Source organism: Mobula birostris, chromosome 6 (assembly GCF_030028105.1).
Source record: "Mobula birostris isolate sMobBir1 chromosome 6, sMobBir1.hap1, whole genome shotgun sequence".
In the NCBI taxonomy this organism is placed as follows: domain Eukaryota; kingdom Metazoa; phylum Chordata; class Chondrichthyes; order Myliobatiformes; family Myliobatidae; genus Mobula; species Mobula birostris.
The window spans coordinates 169,706,893-169,733,907 of record NC_092375.1 but is presented as its reverse complement, the minus strand read 5'-3'; the positions used below and the strand labels follow the sequence as shown (position 1 = coordinate 169,733,907).

Here is a 27,015-nt window from a genome sequence, read left to right as displayed (position 1 = left end):
TTGTGTGGATAGTCAGAGGCTTTTTCCCAGGACTGAAATGGCTGGAGCAAGAGGGCACAGTTTTAAGTTGCTTGGAAATAGGTACAGAAGAGATAGCGCGTAAGTTTTTTTACACAGAGAGCGGTGAATGGGTGGAATGGGCTGCTGGCGATGATGGTGGAGGCAGATACGATAGGGTCTTTTAAGAGACTCCTGGATATGGGTAACTCTAGGTAATTTCTAAGGTAAGGACATGTTTGGCACAGCTTTGTCGGCCAAAGGGCCTGTATTGTGCTGTAGGTTTTCTATGTTCCTATGTTTCAAAGCCCATGGTGACCTGGACAGTGAAAAGAGACTGCGTGGTTTCTGCGCGCTAGATTTAAACTCTACCAGTGCCATGATGCCATCAGCTAAATGGCAGCTAAAGGGAGAGGCTGCAATGTTCCTTACACGGCCCAATCTCCTTTACAGGCAAGACCTTTAACTGTGTTATTGAGCATAGGGATCTTGGAGTCCATGTTCATAGCTCCCTGAAAGTGGTTACACAGGTGATTAGGGAGACTCATGGCATGCTTGCCTTTATTACTTGAGGCATTGAGTTCAAAACCGGCAAGTTATGTTGCAGCTTTATGGATCTCTAGTTAGGCCGCATCTGGAACTACATACAGTTCTGGTCGCCCTAATATTGGAAGGATATCGGGACTTTGGATAGGGTGTGGGAGAGGTTTACCCTGATGTTGTCTGGATTAGAAGGTATGTTCTATAATGAGAAGTTGGACAAACATGAGTTGTTTTCTCTGGAGCTAAGGGAGATCAGACAGAGATTTGTAAGATTATGAGAGGAATAGATACAGTAGATAAACAGTATCTTTTTCCCAGGGTTGAAATGTCTAATACCAGATGGCATTCAATTAAAGAGTGAGAGGGTAAGTTCAAAGGAGATGTGAGGGGCAAGTTTTTTTACACAGAGAGTGGTGGGTACCTGGAATGTGCTGCCTGGGGAGGCAGGGTGATAGTGGCAGATACATTAGAGACTTTGAAGAGTTGTTTATATAGGCTTGTGAATGCAAAGGAAATGCAAGGATATGGATACTGTTTAGTTGGCTATTTGATTACTAACTTAATTGGTTCAGCACAAGATTGTGGGCTGATAGGCTTGACCCTGTGCTGTACCATTCTATAGAGGTGGGGGGGGGGCGCTGGTACTCTTGAGGAAGTGGGGAGGCTGTAGAAGGAGTTAGACAGATTAGGAGAATAGTCAAGGAAGTGGTAGATGGAGTACAGTATCAGGAAGTGTATGGTCGTGCATTTTGGTCGAAGAAATAAAAGCACAGACTCTTTTCTAAATGGGGAGAAAATTCAAAAATCCAAGATATAAAGGACTTGTGAGTCCTCATGTAGGCATCCCTAAAGGTTAACTTGCAGGTTATGGGCATCACTGAGTGGTGGCTGAAATCGGGATGCCAACTTTCTCACTCCCAAATAAGGGACAAAAGTAGCAGTCAAATATGGGACGCTTGTGTTTACACCGAGATAGACTACCATGACCATGAAGCCTTGCGTGGGCACCTGTGTACGCATGCGTGACATGCACATACATGATGTTCACATGCGTGTACGTGCCGTTTTTTTCCTACATATCAGTTTCCCCGATTCTGATACACTGTACATGCATTATTTCTACTTCATATAGGCTTTGTATTTATCATATTATTCCTGCCTTTACTATATGTTAGTGTTATTTTAGGTTTTATGTGTTGTTGGTATGATTTGGTAGGTTATTTTTTGGGACTGGGAACACTCAAAAATTTTCCCATATAAATTAATGGTAATTGCTTCTGCGCTTTATGCAATTTTGGCTTACGAATGGTTTGATAGGAACGCTCTACCTTAGCGGGGAAAATACAGGACAAGGGCAGTCCCATATGGGACAAACCAATTTAGCCCAGTATACAGGATGTCCCGGCTAATACGGGACAGTTGGCAACCCTAGGCTGAAAGAAGGTCATAGTTTGGAGTTAACGTCAAAGGATATACTTTGTTTTGAAAGGACAGGCAGGAAGGCATAGGCAGTGGTGTGGCTCTGTTGGTAAGAGATGGAATTGCAACCTTAGAAAGAGGTGACCGGGTCAAAGAATGTCGAGTCTTTGTGGGTGGAGTCAAGAAACTACAAGGGTAAAAAAAACATTATGGGAATTGTATAAAGGCCTCTAAAGAGTAGCCAAGATGTGGGGTTCAGATTCAGAAAATCAGGTTGGTGTTGGATCACAGGAAGGGAATTCGTTGAATGCCTACAAGATGGCTTTTTAGAGCAACTTGCGCTTGAGCGTACTAGGGGAAAGGCTATCTTAGATTGGGTGTTGTGCAATAACTCAGATTTTATTAGCTTAAGGTAAAGGAACCCTTAGGAGTCAGTGATCATAATGTTATTGAATGCATACTGCAATTTGAGACAGAGAAGCGTAAGTCACATGTATCAGTATCGCAATGGAATAAAGGGAATTACAGAGGCATGAGAAAGGAGTTTTCCCAGGTGGATTGGAGGGAGATACTGGCGGGGATGATGGCAGAACAGAGGTGGATGAAGTTTCTGGGAATAGTTCACAAGGTGCACTATAGATATGTCCTGCAGAAGAAATTGTTCTCAAATGGCAGGTCTGGGCAACAGTGGCTGACAGGGGAAGTTAAGGACTACATAAAAGCCAAGGAAAGGGCATATAAGATCGCAGAAGTGAATGGAAGTTGGATGATTGGGAAGCTTTTAAAATCCAACAAAAGGCAACATTAAAAACTATAAGAAGGGAGAAGATGAAATATGAGGGCAAACTAGCTGGTAATATAAAGCAGGATGCTAAGTTTTTTCAGTTATATAAAGAATAAAAGGGAGATAGGAGTTGATATTGGACCACTGGAAAATGATGCTGGTGAGGTAGTAATGGCTGATGAACTAAATAAGCACTTTGCTTCAGTCTTCACTGTGGAAGACACTAGCTGTATGCCAGAGGTCCATGAGTGTCAGGGAGCAGGAGTGAGTGCCATTGCACTTGAAAGTAAAAGTGCTAGTGTCACGTACCCCGTGACAGGAATAGAGAACCAGCAGAGATGGAAAACACTTTGGAGTCCAGTATTGCTATAAACTAATAATATTTATTAGTAACTATGCAATACAGTAATATAAATATAGGTAAATCAAACAGGTTAGCAGTGATTATATATAAGTAAGTAAATCAGTAAGTGTGGAAATATATATGAAAACCAAGCTTCCTCAAGTCTAGGGGTAAAAAGATAGTCTTACGATGATGAGTAAAGTTCAGTTCAGTTTGTGGTATTGAGTTGAGTAGTGATGGAGAGAGAGAGGTTTGAATCTTCAGGTGAGCTGACGCTGTTGACCTTCCCGTTGTCCTCCGATATCCTTTATAAGTCACCGACTGTGACCACACGAAGGGGACCGTTTTGCTGTGATGGAGCCATCAAGCCAGGCAAGGGTTAGATGCATGGACAACTCCCCACCAGTCACTGCCTTTTCACACTGTAAGAGCGACTGATCGATCCGCCTGGTCGATCCTCCAAAAAGCCACTTTTCCTGTGGGCACAACAAAGCTCATTCAGTGTCCACAAACATGTGCCTGAGGTCTATCATCTGACCTTCCATTTTATCTCCCCGTGCTGAGCATCAACTGTCACTCAAATAACTCCTCCTTCCTCTCTCTCTGTAAGAAATGTGCAAGCAGGCGAATATCCTTGAAGGAAGTATAAACAACCTGTGAGCAGTCTTCATATCTCTATCTCTCTCTCTCTCTCTCTCTCTCTCTCTGTCTCTCTCTCTCTCTCAAAAACAAGTTGGTGTTAAATAATGCTCTCTCTCCCTTTTCAAAAACACAGTTCACAGGGGTAATCGAGCACAGTTCATAGGGGTAATTCAGGACCCCGTCACACTAGGCAAACTGAAAGGTCATGAGGTGGATAAGTCGCCTGGACCAGATGGACAGTCCTGAAAGGGGTTGCTGAGGAGATAACGGATGTATTGGTCATGATCTTTCAAGATTCTGGCACGGTCCCAGAGGACTGGAAAATTGCAAATGTCACTCCATTCTTTAAGAAGGGAGAGACTGGGATGCGATTTGGGATAATGCTGCTGGTGCTTCGAAAAACCCAAATCATCAGTATATACACTTGAAATTTTGTCATAGAGCATATTTATCACCAAGAATTAGATATCGAATGGGACTGGTTCCTGACCCATATTGCTCATTTTGCCCCCACGGAACTGTTGGCTCTTTTAAACAAGTTGTATGGGAATGTCCAGGGGTTTTTGGTTTGTGGGGGAAGGTTATCAGTACTCTTACAGAACTAACGGGGGTACAATTACCAATGGACCCCGCTGTACATCTTCTAAGTGATGACTCCCACCTTTCCCTTACGGGAAAAAACAGGCAAAATCTGGCTGGCAGGCCTGACTGCAGCTAAGAAGATTGTAGTTCAGCGTTGGAAACCTCCCCATGATATTTCAAATACTCACTGGCTTTGGAGCTTTTTGGACATTTCTTACCTGGAACTTTCATCAACAAGAGTAAATGATGCACGACCAAACACAATCTTACTGTGAAAAAATTTGATATATAACTTAAAAGATCTTTTGTTAGAATAGGAATGCTTTGTCTGTGTATGTACTACTATTCAGTTGGTTGGTGGAGGGGAAAGGGATGGGGGGGAGAGAGGGGTGGAGGGGGGCTGGTGATGAAGGTTGGGGGGTGACTGGGTAAAACAGTCAAATGTAATTGGTTGTATTGAATGTAATTTGTTGGTGTTGCAATAAAAAATAAATAATAAAAAAAGGGAGGAGGGCAAAAGAGGGGAAATTACAGGCCAGTTAACCTAACCTCAGTGGTTGGGAAAGTGTTGGAGTCCATTATTAAGGACGAGGTTTCAGGATACTTAAGTCAAAGTCAACATGATTTCAGTAAAAGGAAATCTTGCCTGACAAATCCAGAAGTAACAAGCAGGGTGGACAAAGGAGAGGCAGCGGATGGCATTTACTTAGATTTTCAGAAGATACTTGATAAGGTGTCTCACATGAGGCTGCTTAACAAGATAAAATTTTATGGTGTTATAGGAAAGATGCTGACATGGATAGAGGAATAACTGACAAGCAGGAGACAGCAAGTGGGAATAAAGGGGCCTTTTCTTGTTGGCTGCCAGTGACTACTGGTGTTCATCAGTGGTCAGCATTGGGACCACTACTTTTCACAATGTTTGTTAATGATTTAGATACAGTGTTGGGAAATGTACGATAATGCATTTTTGGTAAAAGGAACAATAGTACAAGCTTTTATCTAAATGGGGAGAAAATTCAAGCATCAAAGGTGCAAAGGGACTTAGGAGTCCTCGTGCAAGACTCCCAGAAGGTTAATTCACAGGTTGAGTCTGTAGTAAAGAAGGTAAATGCAATGTTGGCATTTATTTCAAGGGCACAGAATATAAAAGCAAGGAGATAATGCTGAAGCTTTATAAGACACTAGGCAGCCCACACTAGGATTATTATTGAGAGCTTTGGAGCCCCTTATCTCAGAAAGGATGTATTGTCATTGGAGAGAGTCCAGAGGAGGTTCACAAGGATGATTCCGGGAATGAAGGGGTTAACACATGAGCACTTGGCAGCTTTTCCCCTGTACACACTGGAATTTAGAAGAATGCATGGGGGTCTCATTGAAATCTACCGAATGTTGGAAGGATTAGATAGGGTGGATGTGGAGAGGATATTTCTTCTGGTGGGGGTATCCAGAACCAGAAGGCACAGCCTCAAAATTGAGGGGCAACCCTTTAGAACAGAAGTAATGAGGAATCTTTTTAGCCAAAGAGTGGTGAATCTGTGGAATTCTCTGCCACAGAGTGCGGTGGAGGCCAAGTCCGTGGGTATATTGAAAGCAGAAGTTGATAGGTTCCTGATTGGTTGGGGCATCAAGGGATATAATGAGAGGGCAGGTGTATGGGGTTGAATGGGATCTGGGATCAGCCATGATGAAATGGTGGAGCGGACTTGATGGGCTGAATGGCCTAATTCTGCTCCTATGTTTTATGGTCTTATGGTTGAGTTGGTGGTGAGGAAGGCAAATGCAATGTTAGCATTCGTTCCAGGAGGACTGTAATATAAAAACAAGGATTTAATGCTGAGGCTTTATAAGGCATTGGTGATGCCTTACTTGGAGTACTGTGAGAAGTTCTTTGGCCCCTTATTGAAGAAAAAATGTGATGATATTGGACAGAATTCAGAGGATGTTCACAAGAATGATTCCAGGAATGAAAGGCTTATTGTATGAGGACTATTTGATGGCTGTGGGTGTGAATTTGCTGGAATTTAGAAGAATGGGAGGAGATCTCTCTCACTGAAACCTATTGAACTTTGAAAGGTCTAGATAGAATGGATTGTGGAGAGGATGTTTCCAATAGTGGGGGAGTTCAGGACCGGAGGGCACAGCCTCAGAATACAGGGCATCCATTTAGAAAGGAGATGAATAGGGATTTCTTTAGCCAGAGGATGATGAATCTGTGGAATTTATTTCCACAGGCAGCTGTGGAGGCCAAGCCATTGGGTGTATTTAAGGTAGAGGTTGATAGGTTCTTGATTAGTCAGGGCATGAAAGGTTACGGGGAGAAGGCATGAGATTGGGGTTGAGAGGGAAATGGATCAGCCATGATGAAATGGCAGAGCAGACTTGATGGGCCAAATGGCCTAATTCTGCTCACGTCTTATGGTCTAATGTTCTATATGTTTTGTATATAAATGTATAAAGACTTGACTCCTTGCTTATCAATTGATACCAATCATAACTACCCGTCACCTACTACTAAGATCTCAAAGTGCCTGGTAACAATCAATCACATGCTGTTTTAATTGTCCATTTTACATACTTTAAGGAAATTATTGTTTTTATTTGACAACACAAGGAGACTGATTGCAGTTATTTGTTGCCGATTTTGAAATCATTATAGGTTCATTTTCTATTTGACATTCCGTTTGCTTAACCTCATTAGTTACAGAAAGATAAATATTTCCATGGTGGCAGACTTTGTACTCCCAGAGCAACTGGGTTACATGCTGAGTGTAAAATATAAAACTAGAAATGCTCCTTTTGGTAAACCATATGTTTTCTCAGCGTATTCTCCAGATTTGGATCTGATGATAACCAAATGTAAATGCACCAGCTATTCTGTGACTCTCTTTTCTCTCTACATTTTGCATTTTTTTTTACCTGTATCTTTTTACATTTTTGATACTAATTTTTTTTCTTTCTGCTCCTCAGTTTATTTTAGTTGCACAGTTTGCTGTATTTTTATACTAAAGCTTCAAGAAACTCCTTTAGATCTCTGTTAGCAGACATTTTATGTTATACTAAGAACATCATAACAGAGTGTGGTGGCTTGATGCCACTATTTAATTTTATCTTTAATAGGAAAATATCTGACTTCTGCTTTTCATCACTCTTCATATTGTTGAACCCCAGTTAATAGTGTTGGAGCAAATATGAGTATTTTCAAACATAAATTTGGAAATAATGCAGGTAAAGCACAGAAGTACAGCTCAGGAACAGGCCTTTGGAAATAATATCACACAATTTCTATACTAATTGTTATGCCATTTTAAACTGTAGCTCTGACAGAATGTGGTCCACATTCCTCAATTCCCAGACTGCCCGTTGTCTGTCTAAATGCCTCTTAACCTTTTGCTATTGTATCTGCTTTCATCATTTCTCCTGGCAGCACATTCCAGTTTCCTAATGGGTAACTGGCCTCATAAATCTCCTTCAAACATTCCCTTCTCATTTTAATCCTATGCAATCTAGCATTTGATATTTCCATCCTGGGGTGGGAGCGGGGCAAACCCTCCAACTACCTACCTTTCCTTTGCTTCTCATAATTGTACAGTATATACTTCTATCAGCCTCCGGCGCTACAAAAATAAAGCAATTCATGATTGTTCAACCTCTCTATATAGATGACTAAGTTTACTTTTGCATCTGCATCAGTTCCTAAGTAATTCAATACAAGGCCCAAAATAGAGGTAATAAGTATGTAATTGATGAAGGGTCTTGGCCCGAAACATCGACTTTACTCTTTTCCATAGATGCTGCCTGGCCTGCTGCGTTCATTGGCAACTTTGATGTGTGTTGCTTGAATTTCCAGCATCTGCAGATTTCCTCGTTTTTGTGTGTGTTGCTTGGATTTCCAGCATCTATAGATTTTCTCTTTTTTGTGATTGGATAAATAAAAACCTTCATCTTGTCACCTAGATTATATTCTTTATGCATTAGTAAAATCCGAGCATTCTAATTCCCAGAACTGTCTGATTTTGAAGTTCAAGTAATCAAGTATTACTATCTTCAGCAATCATTCTCCAAATTAGTTTGCAAGTACGTGAGACAATTCATCTTTTACTGCAAACCGCAATTATATCTTCAGGTTATCTTTCAGTAGATCCAACAAAATGTTCATTTGCTTCCATTTCCTAGAACAATGTAGCCTTGTTTTATACATTAAACTGGATTTCCAAAAAGTAAAATTCAGATACTAATGTAAGTACAACAACTTCATTTTTAACAAGTTTGCAGGAGTTCTTTCAGGTTATAACATTTGGTGGATAAAGGGGATCCAATGGATATAGTGTGTTTGAATTTCCGGATGGAATTCCATGAAGTGCCACACAGAGTTACTGAAGAGAAAGAAGCTGGAGCTTTCTCGGTGTATATGATGAATAAACTCTTCTTGGGCTTCCAGCCATGTACAGATATCGATTTTAATCAATGTTTTGATGACAAACTCTGCCGTCTTCATCAGGGATGATGCCTAGGCACGTCTAGTCCGGTGGTATATATACTCTTATTGTCCGTCCCTCCTAAGCAAGGTGGGACAGCAGAAACCTGATTAGTTAGTCCCACCTTGTTTACAGTCTAATCCCAGTTCTTACTTGGAGCGAGACCTTCTTCTTCTTTGTTAAACTTCTTATTCTCTAGTTTTATTTCAATGGCTTCCTTCACTAGGCGGTCCCAAAAGCCATTGGCACGGCACAGTAGTTTTGTGCCGTCGAAATCAATCCTGTGGCCATTGCGAATGCAGTGTTCTGCTGCTGCTGATTTCTCCAGCTAACCCAAATAATTACATTTCCAATGCTGCTTGGTGCAGAAGATGTGGAAGTTACTGAAGGAGATAAGAGTGCGAAGATTTGGGAGAAATGTACAGGCATTAGAGGGGGGATTAGCTGATTAGCAGAAAGTTAAGATAAATGAATAATTTTTATTTTGGCAGTCAGTAACTAATGGCTGCCACATGGATCACTGCTTGGCCGTCAACTAGTTCTCATCTATATTCGTTGCATGGATGAAGGAACTGAGTACACTCACCATAATTGATGATGCTTATACAGTGTTTACCAATTTGTGATTGAGGATACAAGGAGCCTTCAAATGGATATAAATAATTTAAGTTAGTGAGCAAGAAGTTGGCGAATGGAGTTTATTGTGAGAAAATAATGAGGAATTATTCTGGAAGGAACAATGAAACAGCAAATTATTTATTATTTTATGAATTTTATGATTATTTCAATAAAGTGAGAACACAAAATGTCTTGGAACAAAAGGATCTGGGCATCCTGGTACTGGGGGATACTAGGATGTACTTCCAAGTACTCAGGGACAAACTGAAAGGAAGCTTACCTATTTACAACATCAGCTGAGATTAGTGGATATGTTTTACTTAGAATATTGGAACCTTATGAAAATCACAATGTTGTTTGCTGATGTTACGGATGAACTTTTAAGCAGAGGTTTCTGCCTGAACTTGCCGCTCTAATTCTGAGAGTCTGTGCTAGTATTGGAGAAAGTTTGCTTCTGCCAACGCAGGAGAATGTTACGGGATGATTGGGAAATTATATTCCCAGCAGACATTCTCTTAGCTATTTTAATTTGATTGGGTTGAAGAACATTAAAGCATAATGAGGAGGGTTGGGCTGAGTATCAAAAGGCCAGTCCTCATAAAATATCAAAGCTTGTGCCAAGGAATTTTATGGTACAGACATTTTATGAAGTTCTCAGTGAGGAGATATGAATCAGAAGGAATTGGAGGGTCTAGACTAGACAGATATAGGAGGATGATGCCAGCTTTTATTCAAGAGGGGTGCAGTTGTGATCACGGATCGTGAACTGATGAAGGAAGCCTAATCTAATCTGAAGAGCAGATGCTGGGTGATCTGTCTATTCACTGCTAATTCCGAAACAGGATGATTACAGCTTTTATTACTTCAAGGAAGCTATGCTTTCATCACACTGTTCTCCGCAGTCATTTTATGTAAAGCTTTATTCAGCTACTTCAGTCTGCTACAATTAACTTCAGAGGCTCCTCGGTGAGCCGAAGTATCACTAAATTTTGTCTGCTTTACTGGGTGAAGTGCATAGGCTTTCTCCTTTCTGTACATGCAGCTGTATGCTTCTATATCTACATGAAATTTTAACAAGCACTTGATAATATCCCACATGGTAGGCTGTTTCAGAAGATTCAAAATGAGTTGCTAAATTTGATCCCAAATTCCCTTGGCTGTATAGTGATGGAGTGCTGAGTCTCCGAATGGAGATCTGTGACCATTTCCTCAAGGATAATGATGGGACCTTTTGCAGTTTATAAAATATGCTAAAGATTTGGTAGAAAATGTAGGTGTCTGATTAGTAAATTTGCAGATACCACGAAAATTGGTGGTGCTTTGGATAACAAGTTGTCAAAGGATATAACAGGATATAGACAGTTGGAAATGCATGTGGAGAAGTGGCAGGTGGAGTTAAATCTAGACAAGTGTGAGCTGTTGCATTTTGTCAGGTCAAATGTAAGGGGAAAGTAAATGATGGGACTGGAGGGAACATTGACATATGAAGGGATCCTGGGCTACAAGCACACAGCTCTCTGAAAGTAATTGGATTAGATTAATTTTATTTGTCTCGTACGTCGAGTGAAATGTGTCATTTGCATCAAGTCAAATCAGCCACGATTGATTGTGCTGGGGGCAGCCTTAACCGTTCGTCTTTGGAACGTGGGAGGAAACCAGAGAACCCAAAAGAAATCCAAGCTGTCACAGGGAGTACATACAAACTCTTTACTGACAGCAGTGGGAATCAAACCCCAATCAGTGATCACTGGTGCTATAAATCATCTGCACTGACCGCTACGGCACTCTGCCGCCCCCAAGTGGATAGGATGGTAAAGAAGGTGTGCAGCTTGATTGTGCTCATCTGCTCAGGTGTCGAGGAAAGGTAGGGGGTAAATGTGTAAATATGGAGATTTTGGAGAAAGTGCGGAAGTTCATGAGGAATTTTCCTGACCTGGAGTGTGTTAGCTATATGGAGAGATTGGACAAACCTGGACACACAAAGAGACTGCGCAAGCTGGAATCTGGAGCGACAGACGACCTGCAGGAGGAACCAAAAGGGATTGTAGACATTTCAGGTCAACATGACAAACGTGGATTTTTTTTCAGTGGAATATCAGAGGCTGAGGAGAGACCTTAAAGAAGTACATGAAATTATGAGAAGTATTGATCGGATGGATAGACAGTGTTTTCCCCAGTTTGGAAATACTGCAGGGCAAAGGCTTATGCTGGGAGGGGAAAGTTTAAAGTAGGTTTCTGAGGAAAGTATTTCTTAATAACACAGGTACCTAGAACATGCCAAGGGAGGTGGTATGAAGAGATATACATAGCAATGTTTGGGAGTCATTTAGACAGAAGTGTGAACAGGCAGCAAAGAGAAAGATATGGATCATGTGAAGGGGGTGGGATTAGTTTAGATTGGCATCGTGATCTGTGCAGACATGATGGACTGAATGGCCTATTCCTATTTCTGTGTTTTAATTTGAGTCTTCTGGGACAAAACTAATGTGTGATGTCCCCCTTTGGGCAGCTTTCCCATCTCTCTGGTCCAAGAGTGGCCTGCTCGTACCTTTCCATATGAGCTATCACCTCAGAACCCAGCTGCATGAAATGTAATAATGTATTGTTCCCCTACTCTTCCTCCTCTCCCAAGACTATGCAATGCTAAAGACAGAAAGAGCTTGCTGATGGTGATGGTAAGTGCAATCTGCTGTAGGCAAGAGTGCTGAAGTGATATGAGTATATAAGCATATACTGTACATGGAGATAACATTCATTTCTATAAAGGGAGACAGCATGTTAAAGACCTATAGATAGTATACTATATAAAAAAAAATTCTCAGCTGCAGCAGACATATGATCTGATTTATCCTAATGCCTACAAGAATGAAGCTCCCAGCTCTGCAATGATATTTCATTCAGACGGTGCACCCAGCAGTATTGTGGAGTTGGCCTAATTAGCGATCTATCTAGCTTCAACCGGCAAATGAATGTGTTCATAGATTAGATTAGTTTATGAGGACACTCAGCCCTCATTTATTGTCATTTAGAAATGCATGCATGCATTAAGAAATGATACAATGTTCCTCCAGAGTGATATCACAAAAAAAACGAGACAAACCAAAGACTAACACTGACAAGACCACATAATTATAACATACTGTTACAGCAGTGCAAAGCAATACCATAATTTGATAAAGAGCAGACCATGGGAATGGTAAAAAAAAAAGTCTCAAAATTCCAATCGACTCCCGATAGTCCCTGATAGCAGGCGGCAGAAGGGAGAAACTCTCTCTGCCATAAACGTCCAGGCACCAACGACTGTCGATGCATTGGAAGCACCCGACCACCCGACCACAGCTGACTCTGAGTCCGTCTGAAAACTTCGAGCCTTCGACACCAAGCACCGAGCACCATCTCTGCTGAGCGCTTCGACCCCATCCTGGCCGCCGAGCAACAAGCAAAGCTGAGGATCCGGAGCCTTCCCCTCCGGAGATTCTGGATCACACTGTAACAGTGGCAGCGAAAAAAGCATTTCAGAAGTTTCTCCAGATGTTCCTCCGTGCTTCTCACATCTGTCTCCATCAAATCAGGATTGTGCATGGCACCCTACTTGACATATTACAGATATCATTCACCGGAGTGGCCGCGCAAGCTGCGTCGCGCCGCCATCTTCTCCTCCTCCTCCTCCTCCTCCTTTGTACTATAGATGTACAGTATTGCACCATTCATCATTCCTAACTACACATTAGCAAGGGAAGCAAAGGGTTACACAATCAAAGTGCACTCTGACATAATACAGTGATCATGATTGAAAACCTCATCCAACTTTCAGACACAATTAGGCAGAAATCCCTCTTTGGTGTTCTATTTTATGACCAGTTCAGTTTCTCAGCAGTGATGCCTATTCTTTTACGTTGAAGTTGCCTTACTTCTCAGGAATTGTTGGAGAACTCTTCATTGAAATTCATTTCATGGTGTTACAGCTGTGGACAGGAACATAGCAAATATATTATGAACATCACACTAGCATTAAATGTCTCAATATGCTGCCACAATTTAACATTCCTTAAATTTACTGATCCAGTTCCTCAGGGAGGTCCAGCGGTGACTTAATCACACTCCACCCAAGTCTCTAAATATTTTAGATTTCCCTTTACTGTTACTGAATCACTTCTGCACATTTTTTCCTCATTTGTAATGAAAATAACCACAAATCCAGAAATGAAAAAAACAGAAAGGGGAGAGTTTACTTAGGAAGAGCTTCTTGGAGCTCAGTTGCTTTCCTCTTTAACTCAATGGATCCATCTGCCTGTTATCTACAGACTCAACCACCAGGGTCACCTGTCATTCCTATGTTCCTACCTTTCTTCCCTTACCTAGTTGCACTTTTTAATTTCTCTTCTTATCTATTTCCATATCTACAACCCTTTGTCACCTCCACCTATCACTTCCCTACCTCTGTCACTATTTGTACCCTTCCTTCTCCCACCTGGCCCCATCTGCCCATCAACTCCTCATGTGGACCTCCTTCCTTTCGTTTCCTCACATTGGCTACCTCTCCTTTATAGTCTCAGTCTTCATCCAAAAAGTTGACAGTCCCTTTACCTTCACAGTTGCTGCCTGCCACATGAATTTATTCAATATTCAATTATTCAAGTTTGCGGCGCTTGGAGGTTCATGGCAGGGAGAGTTTCTCCCTTCTACCGTCTGCGTCAGATGATGAGGCTATTGGGACTTGAGACTTTTTTTTAACCGTGCCCATGGTCTGCTCTTTATCAAATTACGGTATTGCTTTGCACTGTTGTTATATGTTATAATTATATGTTATAATTATGTGGTTTTGTCAGTTTTAGTCTTGGTTTGTCCTGTGTTTCTGTGATATCTTTCTGGAGGAACATTGTATCATTTTTTTTAATACATGCATTTCTAAATGACAATAAATGAGGACTGAGTGTCCTCATAAACTAATCTATTATTAGTTTACAACAATATTATTGCTGTGTGACTGTAAATTATAGAAGGCCAATCAGGTGAATCATTTTTTCATAGCAGATCTGACTATGGAGGTTTGTGGATTTTTAATGATGATCTTAAAGAACTCTTATGTTCTCGATAACAAAGACTCATTGTGCAGAATATTCTCCACAACCCAACCTCACAATATGAATCATTAAAATGCTTTTCTTTGCAAATATTTCAGTCATTGCTCATGTGAAATTATATTTACTTCAAGGTAACAATGCTAAAGCTGCATGTTTAGAATAGTCCGACAATATGGATAAAGAAAATGCAGTCATTATGCTTTATCTGTGTATTATATCACTTTTCAGTATTGACAACCAGATGTAGACAGTCAGAAAGCAAAATATTGATTTTTATCCTATTAGCAGATCTAAAACTTAATGGTTAGGACATTGCTTTGTGGATCCAGAGCTGGCTTGCCCACAGAAGGCAAAGAGTGGTTGTCAACGTGTCATATTCTGCATGGAGGTCGGTGACCAGTGGTGTACCTCAGGGATCTGGTCTGGGACCCTGCTCTTCGTGGTTTTTCTAAATGACCTGGATAAGCAAGTGGAGGGATGGGTTAGAGTAATTTGCTGATGACACAAAGGTTGGGGGTGTTGTGGATAGTGTGGAGGGCTGTCAGAGGTTACAGCGGAACATTGAAAGGATGCAAAACTGGGCTGAGAAGTGGCAGATGGAGTTCAACCCAGATAACTGGTTCATTTTGGTAGGTCAAATATGATGGTAAAAGATAGTATTATTGGTTAGACTCTTGGCAGTATGGAGGTTCAGAGGGATCTTGGCGTCCGAGTCCATAGGACACCCAAAGCTGTTACGCAGGTTGACTCTGTGGTTAAGAAAGCATATGGTGCGTTGGCCTTCATCAATCGTGGGATTGAGTTTAAGAGCCGAGAGGTAATGTTGCAGCTATATAGGACACTGATCAGACCCCACTTGGAGTACTGTGCTCAGTTCTGGTTGCCTCACTACAAGAAGGATTTGGAAACCATAGAAAGGGTGCAGAGGAGATTTACAAGGATGTTGCCTGGATTGGAGAGCATGCCTTATGAGAATTGGTTGGGTGAACTCAGCCTTTTCTCCTTGGAGCAATGGGGGATGAGAGGTGACCTGATAGAGGTGTATAAGATGATGAGAGGCATTGATCGTGTGGATAGTCAGAGGCTTTTTCCTAAGGCTGAAATGGATAACAAGAGAGGGCACAGATTTAAGGTGCTTGGAAATAGGTACAGAGGAGATGTCAGGGGTAAGATTTTACGCAGAGAGTGGTGAGTGCGTGGAATGGGCTGCCGGCAGCAGTGGTGGAGGCGGAAATGATAGGGTCTTTTAAGACAGCCCTGGATAGGTACATGGAGCTTAGAAAAATAGAGGGCTATGGGTAACCCGAGGTAATATCTATAGTAAGGACATGTTCGGCACAGCTTTGTGGGTTGACGGGCCTGTAATTGTGCTGTAGGTTTTCTCTGTTTCTATGATTAGTAGTTTCTCATCAGATATTACGTTGAGATCTTTGCTCTTCCAATTGATGTTGTTACATATGTGCAAAGCAAGAATTACAATGGAGCATTGTGTTTTTACTGGGTCACATTGGTAATGGTACACTCTGGGAAATTTACAGTGTGGGATCAACAAAAAGTGCGCTTTCGAAAGCCGCGCGACAAGTGAGAAACCTCTGCGTGTAGGGTGCCCAGTTGATTTACCATGCCAAAAGGACGGCTGCACGCACACCTGACTCATTCTTGCAATCGATCGGGCACGATTCATCCTTTTTCCCCCAGAGATGGGAACAGCAGAGGAAAGGGGTAAGTGAGGAAAACTGAGAAAAAAGATGAAATGTTTATCCCACTTGGTAGCAGGCAACAGGCCAGCGCACCCTTGTGGGCCGCTGATTTGGGGGTGGTGTAACTTCTCTCTCTGTGCCCTCCTTGTTAGCTGATGTCGAGGGCAGTGGGCTGTGAATCTCCTTTTCTCTTGATGAAGCCTCCATTATTTCACCAGCTGGGACGCTAGCTTCATCAGCGGAGGATGCTCAGGTAGCTTCTCCAGGACCCCAGTCAGTTCGCTAGCATTTGTAATCCAAATGTCACTCAACAGTTCATCTACCTGTCAGGTCAAGTTCTGCTACTTGACCGTGACTATGCCGGATGACAACCGGTGGCCAGTTTTCCTCTTGCGAGGTGCGCATGTCGATGTAGTCTCGGTCACTGAGCATCCACAGCCTGGTGTACCTGTTGTATTTTTGCTTCATGGCAGCTTGGTTGCTGCAACTTGATTCCTAGATGATCAACTGTAGGAGATCTAATCAGGTGCGTGAAGTGACTTAAACATTAATTCAGTGGGCGATGCACCTTTCAGTTTGTTTGGGGTCACCCGCTAATCGAAAAGAAAATGGCTTAATTTTGGCATTGAGTTGCTCGGTGTTTGTTTGGAAAGGCCTCTTTTTTTTACCATTTGTACAGCTCGCTCCACCAGGACATTTGATGCTGTGTGATATGAAGCTGTTGTCAGGTGCCTGATACCATTCTTCTCCACAAACCTCTTAACTTCTGGACTTGAAGGCCGGCTGTATCATATCTGCTCTCTGTAACTGGTCAAGTTTTTCTACCTTTGGGCCCACCACATACAGCACTGGATGGGCCTTGCAAAATTTCATTTGGCAGTTCTGAAACTTGAATTTGGCCATTGGACCACGGTATTAATCCCGAGTGTCAGCTTGGAGAACCCATTGGTGCTTTTGTAATAGAGAAATCAATGCAGGATTCCCCCGCCAATGAAATTTGAGCTAGCTACAGGGTCAACCGTCACCATGGTAAGCAAATTATCCTTGCCCCAAATTCCAAAATTTTGACCACCAAACTCGATGTTCCGCAGTTACACTGAAGATAGTGTGGAGACTGTAGGCTGTGGGTCGGTATCCGTTGGCAAACGTTAACGTTTTTCAGAAGGGGCTCTTGCTCCAGTACTGCCTGAATCAGTGGTGATGGGGGTGACTGAATCCGTGCAAGGTCTCTCTTGACGAGCTCCCAGTGGCAAACTGTGAAGCATGCTTTGTCCCAGGAAAAATTGTGCCTTTCGGGCAGGAGTTATATCTTAGACTCCAACAATCAAAGCTTGGATAAGCGTCACTTCTTCAAATTTGCTCAGGGAAATATCTTTGTCCTTGTATTCCTGCACTGCTTGGGTCAGTCTTGTGATAAAATGAATTATATTCTCATTAGGGATCTGTCGTAGCTGTGAAAACCTGAAGCATGCTATAATTACATTGTCCTGCGTTCCATAATGTTGTCCTAAGCCTCAAATACGTCTGTCCATTGAGGTTCATTCTGTAGGTGTAGAACATCGAAGTATTTCTGCCCGAGTTCTTGCAAGTGCACGTGGAGCAGCTTGAGTTTCATTGCTTCTTCCTGCTTTGATGCTGACGTTAAAGTTGGTAGGAGTTTGATGCTGACGTTAAAGTTGGTAGGAGTTTGATGCTGACGTTAAAGTTGGTAGGAGTTTGATGCTGACGTTAAAGTTGGTAGGAGTTTGATGCTGACGTTAAAGTTGGTAGGAGTTTGATGCTGACGTTAAAGTTGGTAGGGTTTGATGCTGACGTTAAAGTTGGTAGGGTTTGATGCTGACGTTAAAGTTGGTAGGGTTTGATGCTGACGTTAAAGTTGGTAGAGTTTGATGCTGACGTTAAAGTTGGTAGGAGTTTGATGCTGACGTTAAAGTTGGTAGGAGTTTGATGCTGACGTTAAAGTTGGTAGGGTTTGATGCTGACGTTAAAGTTGGTAGGAGTTTGATGCTGACGTTAAAGTTGGTAGGGTTTGATGCTGACGTTAAAGTTGGTAGGGTTTGATGCTGACGTTAAAGTTGGTAGGAGTTTGATGCTGACGTTAAAGTTGGTAGGAGTTTGATGCTGACGTTAAAGTTGGTAGGAGTTTGATGCTGACGTTAAAGTTGGTAGGAGTTTGATGCTGACGTTAAAGTTGGTAGGGTTTGATGCTGACGTTAAAGTTGGTAGGGTTTGATGCTGACGTTAAAGTTGGTAGGAGTTTGATGCTGACGTTAAAGTTGGTAGGAGTTTGATGCTGACGTTAAAGTTGGTAGGAGTTTGATGCTGACGTTAAAGTTGGTAGGGCTTGATGCTGACGTTAAAGTTGGTAGGAGTTTGATGCTGACGTTAAAGTTGGTAGAGTTTGATGCTGACGTTAAAGTTGGTAGGGTTTGATGCTGACGTTAAAGTTGGTAGGAGTTTGATGCTGACGTTAAAGTTGGTAGGGTTTGATGTACTCCAGGGAGGTTTCCTTCCATTGCAGCCACGTTGCAGGAATCAGTTTTGCCAAAGCTGCAGCCAAAATGGATATTGGGTGCTTGGAGTAGAACGGCCATTCTTGTTTTGATCCTCGCCCACAAAAATTACATACGAGCAGAACAAGAAGGACAGTGGAGTAGTATGATTAAGTATTTTTACTGAATCATATTAGTAACGGTACACCCTGGTGGGCAACTTACAGTGTGGGATCGATGAACTGGGCCCACCAAGATGACAACGTGCCCGTGTGAAAAGAAAGAGCCCTCAGTGCGTAGGAAGCCCAGTCGATTCACTGCGCCATCAAACGGCTGCATGCGCACCTGCCACATTTCCGCAGTCTATCTGATACGGTTCAGATGTGTTCAATAAAATTTGCAGTCAAAGAACTTGTACAAATTTTGTATCTTTGGTGGTCTTTGCAAACTTTAAAATAATCGTTGAAGTACAAATCAGTTCTTGTATATAACATACATAGCGAGAGTGAGAGATTTAAAAGGAATCTTTGGGTAAGCTTTTTTCAAACACCAAGTGGTTGATACCCTAACAGAGGGGGTGCTGAAATCAGACAGAATTACTGTGTTTCAAACACACTTAGATAGATGATTAAATAGGCAAAGCAGAGAAAGCTATGATCCCAATGCGGGCAAATGAGATGAATGTAGATGGTCAATAAGGACAGTGAGTTAAAAGACCCATTTCTCTGCTATACAGTTTTATGACTGTGTTTCTGCAGATGCTGCCTGACCTGATGAGTGTTTCCAGCATTTACTGTTTTTGTTTTACATTTCCAGAACACAGTGCAGTACAACATGGAAACAGGCCCCCTTCAGCCCATGATATTGTGCTGTACTAATTGAGCTAGTAAATAAATGCCTTGTGTTGGCGCATGGCCAAGTAGTTAAGGCATTCATCTAGTGATTTGAAGGTCGCTGGTTTGAGCCTTGGCTGAGGCAGCGTGTTGTGTCCTTGAGCAAGGCACTTAACCACATATTGCTTTGCGACGACACCGGTGCCAAGCTGTATGGGTCCTAATGCCCTTCTCTTGGACAACATCGGTGCCGTGGCGAGGGGAGACTTGCGGCATGGGCAACTGCTGGTCTTCCATACAACCTTGCCCAGGCCTGCGTCCTGGAAACCTTCCAAGGTGCAAATCCATGGTCTTATGAGACTAACGGTTGCCAATAAAAATAAATGCCTTAATCAACTAATCCCTTCTGACCACACATTTTCCATCAGTTCTTACTTAAACACAAGGAAGTTTGTAATTGCTGGAAATCCAAAGCAACACACAAATGCTGGAGGAACTCAGCCAGTCAGGCAACATCTGTAGAAATGGATAAACAGTCAAATTTTCATCCAAGATCCTCCTTCAGGACCGAAAAGTCAACTGTTTAGTTCTTTCCACTGTTTTTTTTTTCTCTTGTGCTTCTTTAGCAATTTCATAGTCCACAAAACCAGAGAGGAAGTAAGTCCTTCTGGACTCCCTAAAAAGACAGTCATTGTCTTGAAGAAACGTTATTCACAGAGAATAGTCAAGGGAAAGTAAACTTATTTTCTATTTCCTGATGTTTCTGTGCTCGGTGGATGTAATTAGAAAGTCTCTTCTAATTTGTAAAAGTTTTAATCACTTAAGGAAACAATAAGTGATTAAGGTTGGTTGGGAGAAATAAATATCAATCATTCTAGTTTACCCATTACCCATGATGTAAAAGTGGAAAAATACAACAGCAGCAGCAAGGTAAAGCAGCATTTTGAGAGAGTGAACACTTAGCAGAGATGAATAGGAAAGAGTCTCGAGTGAGATGCAAAGTATGAAGAAGTAATCTTGAGGATTCCACTGGGACTCAAGATGACTTATTATCATTTTGCTTTTGTGGACTCTGAGGTGATGGATGAGATCAATGTGGGAACCACAGACCCTCCAACCAAAAGGCAGGTGGTGCTTGATGTGGAGGGCTGGTGGGTAGTTTGTGGGCAAACCTTGTCTTGCGGGTGTTGAGTCCAAGCTCTACGTTCTCTTGTGTGCTGCGGCAAACAAGTTGATGATGATGGATCAGCTCAGCCTCCAAGCAGTGCCAGTGCAAATGCCGTCTCATATTGCAGTTGGACTACTGATGATCAGATGATCTTGTTTTGAAAAATGTGTTGAACAAAAACAAAAATTGTTTGAAGTGTCAGAATAATGATGCAACTTTGTTTTATATGACTGTTCACTGTGATTAACTCAAAGCTGGCAGGAATGAGATAGCTGTACGAACTGCATAAGTTACCTTGGTTGTTAAACAAGTGTTATTGACTAAGAAAGCAGTGTGTTAGCGTGAAATCCAAAGGATAGAAGATGAGAAGAATCTGTTTAACAGATGAGGTAGCGACATTCTCTGTTTCTGTGTGGCAAATCTAGCTTCAGTCTCTTTCAGAGCATTCCTCCTACCACATGATAATGAGATACAGGTTTCCCCTGCCATCCAAAGGTAGAGCGTTCCTATGAAACAGTTCATAAGCCGAAATGTCGTAAAGCAAAGAAGCAATTACCATTTATTTATATGGGAAAATTTTGTGAGCGTTTGCCGACCCAAAAATAACCTACAAAATCATGCCAAATAACACATAAAACCTAAAATAACAGTAACATATAGCAAAAGCAGCGATGATATGATAAATACGCAGCCTATATAAAGTAGAAATACTTTTCCACAATCATTGCCTGAACTGTTCTCCGTAGCGAAAATCTCACGCAAGCGCTGTTGGCAAAAACACATTGCAAGCGCTCTCCAGTAACCTTTAAGCTATGAAGCTGCCAAATCATACCAAATAACACGTAAAAATACACAGCCGATATAAAGTAGAAATAATGTATGTACAGTGTAGTATCACTTACCGGAATTGGGAAGACAGCACCAAGCACACTGATGATAGTGTGTTAGACTGAGTTGGAGTTTGGGTGGTGCAGTGGCCCCCAACCTCCAGGCCGCTGAGCGATACATTGCGGCGAACCACGCAGGGGTCCAGCGGTAGCCGGGAGGCACACAGTACATCTTTAAGAAAAAAGCTGAAACAAACATGCTAATTAATTAGGTGCCACCCGACACGTAATTATCGGCCCAGATCAGTGCTGATTTCTGATTGCGTCGCCTCTCATCTGGGCTGACAATTACGTGTCGGCGGCACCTAATTAATTAGCATGTTTACTTTGGCTTTTTCTTAAAGATGTGCTGTGTACCTCACGGCTACCGTTGCATTCTCCGCGAGTCGGTATCTGTCCGTGGCCTGGGGGTTGGGGTGGTGGGACACTGGGGTGTCATCTCGTCATCGTCTGTTTCCATTAGAACAGGCAGCTCATCTTCTCCTATGACTGCCGGCCTCGATGTCGAAGGTCGAGGTTTGTCATCTGCTGTGGCTGATGTGGAAGGCTTGCTTGACTGCTGAGCCTCACGCATTTTTCTGTCACACAGTTCTTTGTAAGCACTCAAACCATCATGCAAATATCCCCTAAACCGATGTACCCTTTCAAAATTAAAGTCGTACTTTATCATTACTCATTTGGTTTTGATTTTTATCCTTTTTTCTTCCAATTGCATCAGCTCTTCATCTGTCAGTTCTTGGTCATGGGATGCCAAAACCTCTTCAACATCATGTTCGTCAGCTTCCACAAGCCAAACTCACGTTGTCCTTACTTCGTTCACCACGATCGAAATGCTTAATTATGTCTAGTTTTACGCTAAGTGTAGCACCCTTACGAGCTCTTTTAGGCTTTTCCGATACCTTAGAACTCATCTTGCAAACGGCTGCTCACAGGCACGTGTTAAAGCAATACAGTTCCAAATCCGGGGGAGAGTGGCTGCTCGGGGCGCGCGCTGATTTAACAGTGAAAACACCTTCTGAAAGTGAAAACGGTACTAATGTAGGTCTTTCATAACAGTGAGGTTTTGTAAAGCGAATGTTCGAAAAGCGGCGGACACCTGTGTGTGGTTCAGTATCATGGACTCTTGGATATTCTCCTTCCAAAGCAAAAATTATACTCAACACCCCCAAAAATGGATTACTTGGAATTTCAGCACCGAAGAGTATAGTCATTTATTGCTTTGCATGTGTGTAAGTTTTTATTAGCATGGATCAGAGGTTTTATATGAAATAACCTTTTACAAAATAGTTTTATATGAACCATTTTGCATTCTCACCAATAAGGAAATGATCTCCAGAGACACCAATGGAAAAACAGAACTGTTAGGTATCACCTTTACTATACATCCTGACCAAGACTGTTTAGTAAGCTTCAAAACTAGAATTAAAGTTAGTTTGGAATATTATAAATGACTGCTAGAAAACTCTATACTTATTAAGTTAAGTTTTATTGTTAGTGCTGTGATCAATTAAAGTTCCCAATTATTTAATTATACTAATAGATGGAAACACAAACTAATAATTACTAATTATATTTATTCATCAGCTATTCCAATAAATCTTGTCATCACAGAAATTATTTATTTTCTCCCAGGCCTGCTGAGCGCTCCAGTGAAGATATTGACATTATATTTACCCGGCTAAAAGAAGTGAAGGCATTTGAGAAATTCCACCCCAACCTCCTGTACCAGATCTGCTTGTGTGGGTATTATGAAAACCTGGAGAAAGGTGTAACATGTGAGTCACCAAGTATTATTTATTACTATGACCATGTATGGTTTCATGAGGTACCTTAAACCATTTTAAAATTACTACAAATAAGTCGTGATTTTGCAAAATATGTACTGAATCATTTCCAGTAATACTTAAAATAAACCATGGCAAGGAAAGGTATCTGCTGGCAGTTGAAGTTCATGTTGCTTTAATATATATTTGTTGGATTTTTCACTTACAACTCTCTAATATAGTTTCCTAATTTCACAGGACAGGACAATACTGCTTTATTATTTTATTTATAATACTTTTATGTATCATCCTTCTGGGTTAATACATTTCCCTCAAGTAGTTTCATCCACTGTAAGCATTATTTTTCTTTGCATGCAATTTCTATATACCTGCCATATAAAAGTTTGTATCAAGATTACACAGACTAAAATTACACCGAGTTATTTCCTGTTTGTAATTTAAGTATCGTTCACAAAGGTAAGCTGTTCCCGAGTTAACTGATATATTAGACATTAGGAAAATATCACATATGATGCCAGGATACATTGAAGTTATTTATTTTTGGAAAATATAAAAATTGTTGAAAACTGGTAATGTAGCATTCCACTTGTAAAATATCCAGTTATTTATTATGATGTGCCATGAAATCTAATTTGTCACCAGCTTCTGGATTGATTGTATCATTAGATAATATTAAGATAAATCTTAAGCAAACTTGAACCTTAAAAAATTAGTGCCCCATAACTGCTCAAGATTATTTCCCAGATGTATAGCCTTCAGTAAGTCTGAGGAAGGGTATCCTGTGGCAAGTGACGAACCTCTTGATACCCCAAAACCTTTCTACCATCGACTAGCTGTAGATGGTATATCATGGTTGGGTTGAGTTGCTCCCCAATCTCGGCAATTTACTTGGAAATGTTTCATCACCACGCGAGGAGACATCGTCAGTACACCGTTCATTGTGTTGTGTATAAAGGCCAAGCATTCGAAGGACACGTCAGCACACTGATCGTGTCTCCTCGTGTGGTGAGGAAACGTTTGCAAGTAAATTGCCGAGGACAGAGTACAACTCAACCCAGCTGTCTATCACCTGAGATACACGACTTCCAAATGGTATACTATCATTAACTTTCTTTATTAACCTATCAACCAGATGTATTTTTTAATGCCATATCCCCATAGCAACTCTGACTTCACTTTATCAGGACTATTCTATCTGCACTTTCCATCCATCCTCACTCTCTCCCTGCAGCGTAAAACTCTTGTTTTGTCTCCTTTTGTTCTGATATAGAGATTTTGACCTGAAGCATTACTCTGTTTCTCTTTCTAAAAATACTGCCTGACCTACTAAATGTTTCCAGCATTTCCAATTTCAGTTTTTCTATCTTCTGATTTTGATTCAAGCTTTCCACTTTTATGGACGTATGCAGCACCAGACACTGAAAAAGCCTACAGCGTGCAGGACAAAGCAACCCGTTTGACTGGCACTCCCCAGTACACTTGTTCCTTCCACTGCTAGTCCACACCTTAGTTGCAATGTGTAGCAGCCACAACATTAATTTGAAACCCTGATTATTTGTTAGAGTAGGAGTGGAAGTGATAGACTTTCAAAATTGGCAACGAGGTTGTATTGGGAGTGGGATTGCCAGTGAAGAGGGAAATAGCTTTGGCGAGGGGAGGATATGCAGTGAAGGCTATAAGACATAGGAGCAGAAAAAGGCCATTCAGCCCATTGTGTCTGTTCTGCCATTCATTCATAGCTGATTTATTATTCCTCTCAACCATATTCTCCTACTTTCTCCCCATAACCTTTGACACTACGATTAATCAAGAACCTTCCAAACTCCGCTTTAATATGCTCAAAGGCTTGGCCTCCACATCGCCTGTGGTAATGAATTCCACAGATTCAGTACCCTTTGGCTTAAGGAATTCCTTCTCATCTCTGTTCTAAGACTGAGCCCTCTGGTCCAAGATTCCCAACTGTAGGAAACATCTCTCCTCCTTGCCTTTCTTCTGCTGCCCTCACTTCTAAAAGAGTAAAGTGGCATTTTCAATTTCCAGTCCTCCTGAACCATTCTGGAATCTAGTGAGTGTCACTACTAATGCCTCCACATTCTGTTGGCTACCTCGTTCAGAACCCTGGGATGGAGTCCGTTTGGTCCAGAAGATTGATCTACATTCAGACTCTTCAGCTTCCCAAGCACCTTCTCCTTAGTAATAGCAATTACACTCACTTCTGTCCACGTACACTCTCAAAACCCTACCATACTGCTAGTTTCTTCCTCAGAGAAAACTGGCGCAAAATATTTATTCAGTTCATCCGCCATTTCTTTGTCCCTCATTACTACCTCTCCAGCATCATTTTCCAGTGGTCCAGTATCCACTCTTGCTCTTCTTTACACTTTATATGTTTGGAAAACAAAGCCTTTGATTTCCTTTTTTATATTATTGTTTTGATTACCTTGTTATTTCATCTTTTCTCTCTTTGTGCCTTCTGTTGGTATTTAAGAGATTCCCAGCCATCTTATATCCCACTAATTTTGCTGTATTATGTCAGATACGGCCCAATTAGGGGGAGGGAGGGAGAGGGAGTCAGTACTTCACTGACTTTAATGAGCACTGTTGCAGAATTTAAAGGAAAAGGAAAACAAATGCTCGGCCAACAGCGCTGTTAACTAAAACTCTCAAACGGAAAGTTAATTGTCAACACTGCAGCTGGAAGCAATAATTAAGTACTAAATGAACACTGCTGCTTGACAGCATCAATTAAAATGGTAGTCTTCTTTTCCCAGACAATGACAAGGGTAAGCAGGAAGCGTAAATGTTGCTGTGCTTTTGGTCAATTCTCAACAAGACTAGAATGAAAAGAAAGGAATTAAATGCCACCATAATGAAACAGTAATTAGCTGGAATGTGTGTTATCATGAGCACGACTGCCAAACCTGTTCTGTAGTCTGCCTGCGCAGGTGCATAGACCCTGCAGCAGATCTGTGGTTGTAACAATTATGTGACCTTTCTTTTGCTTTTATGGTGTCTGACTTCCCTTGTCAATCATGGTCACTTCATCCTTCCTTCAGAATACTTCTTCATCTTTGGGATGTATCTACCCTGTGCTTTCCAAATTGCTCCCAGAAACTCCAGCCATTTCTGTTCTGCCATTGTCTGTCCTAGTGTCCCCGTTCAATCAACTTTGGCCAGCTCCTCTTCCATGCCTCTATAATTCTCTTTAATCCTCTGTAATACATACATCTGACTTTATCTTCTCACTCTCAAACTACAGGGTGAATTCCAACATATTATGATTACTTCCCCTAACAATTCCTTTACATTAAGCTCCCTAATCAAATCTGGTTCATTACACAATCCAGAATTGCCTTTCCCCTCGAGAATCAACCACAAGCTGCTCTGAAGAGCCATCTTGTAGGCATTCTACAAATTTCATCACTTGAGATGTAGCATCAACCTGATTTTCCCAGTCTACATGCATATTGAAATCTTCCTTGTCTATCATAACATTGCCCTTTCTACATGCCTTTTTTATCTTCCATTGTAATTTGTACCCACATCCTGGCTACTGTTCGGAGGCCTTTATATAAATTCAGAGTCTTTTTACCCTTGCAATTTCTTAACTCTACCTGTGACAATTCTACATCTTTCTATCCCATGTCATCTCTTCCTAAGG

General features: G+C 41.5%; 1 protein-coding gene across 6 annotated transcripts in view; it reads left to right on the top strand.

Annotated features, from left to right (window-relative positions):
• rapgef4a (Rap guanine nucleotide exchange factor 4a) overlaps positions 1-27,015 on the top strand; it is a 304,993-nt gene that overhangs the window by 26,487 nt on the left and 251,491 nt on the right. For all 6 annotated transcript variants that reach the window (XM_072261862.1, XM_072261861.1, XM_072261860.1 and 3 more), the window contains exon 2: positions 23,203-23,345. In XM_072261862.1, the coding sequence (XP_072117963.1) occupies positions 23,203-23,345 (143 nt within the window). The remainder of the gene's footprint in view (positions 1-23,202; positions 23,346-27,015) is intronic.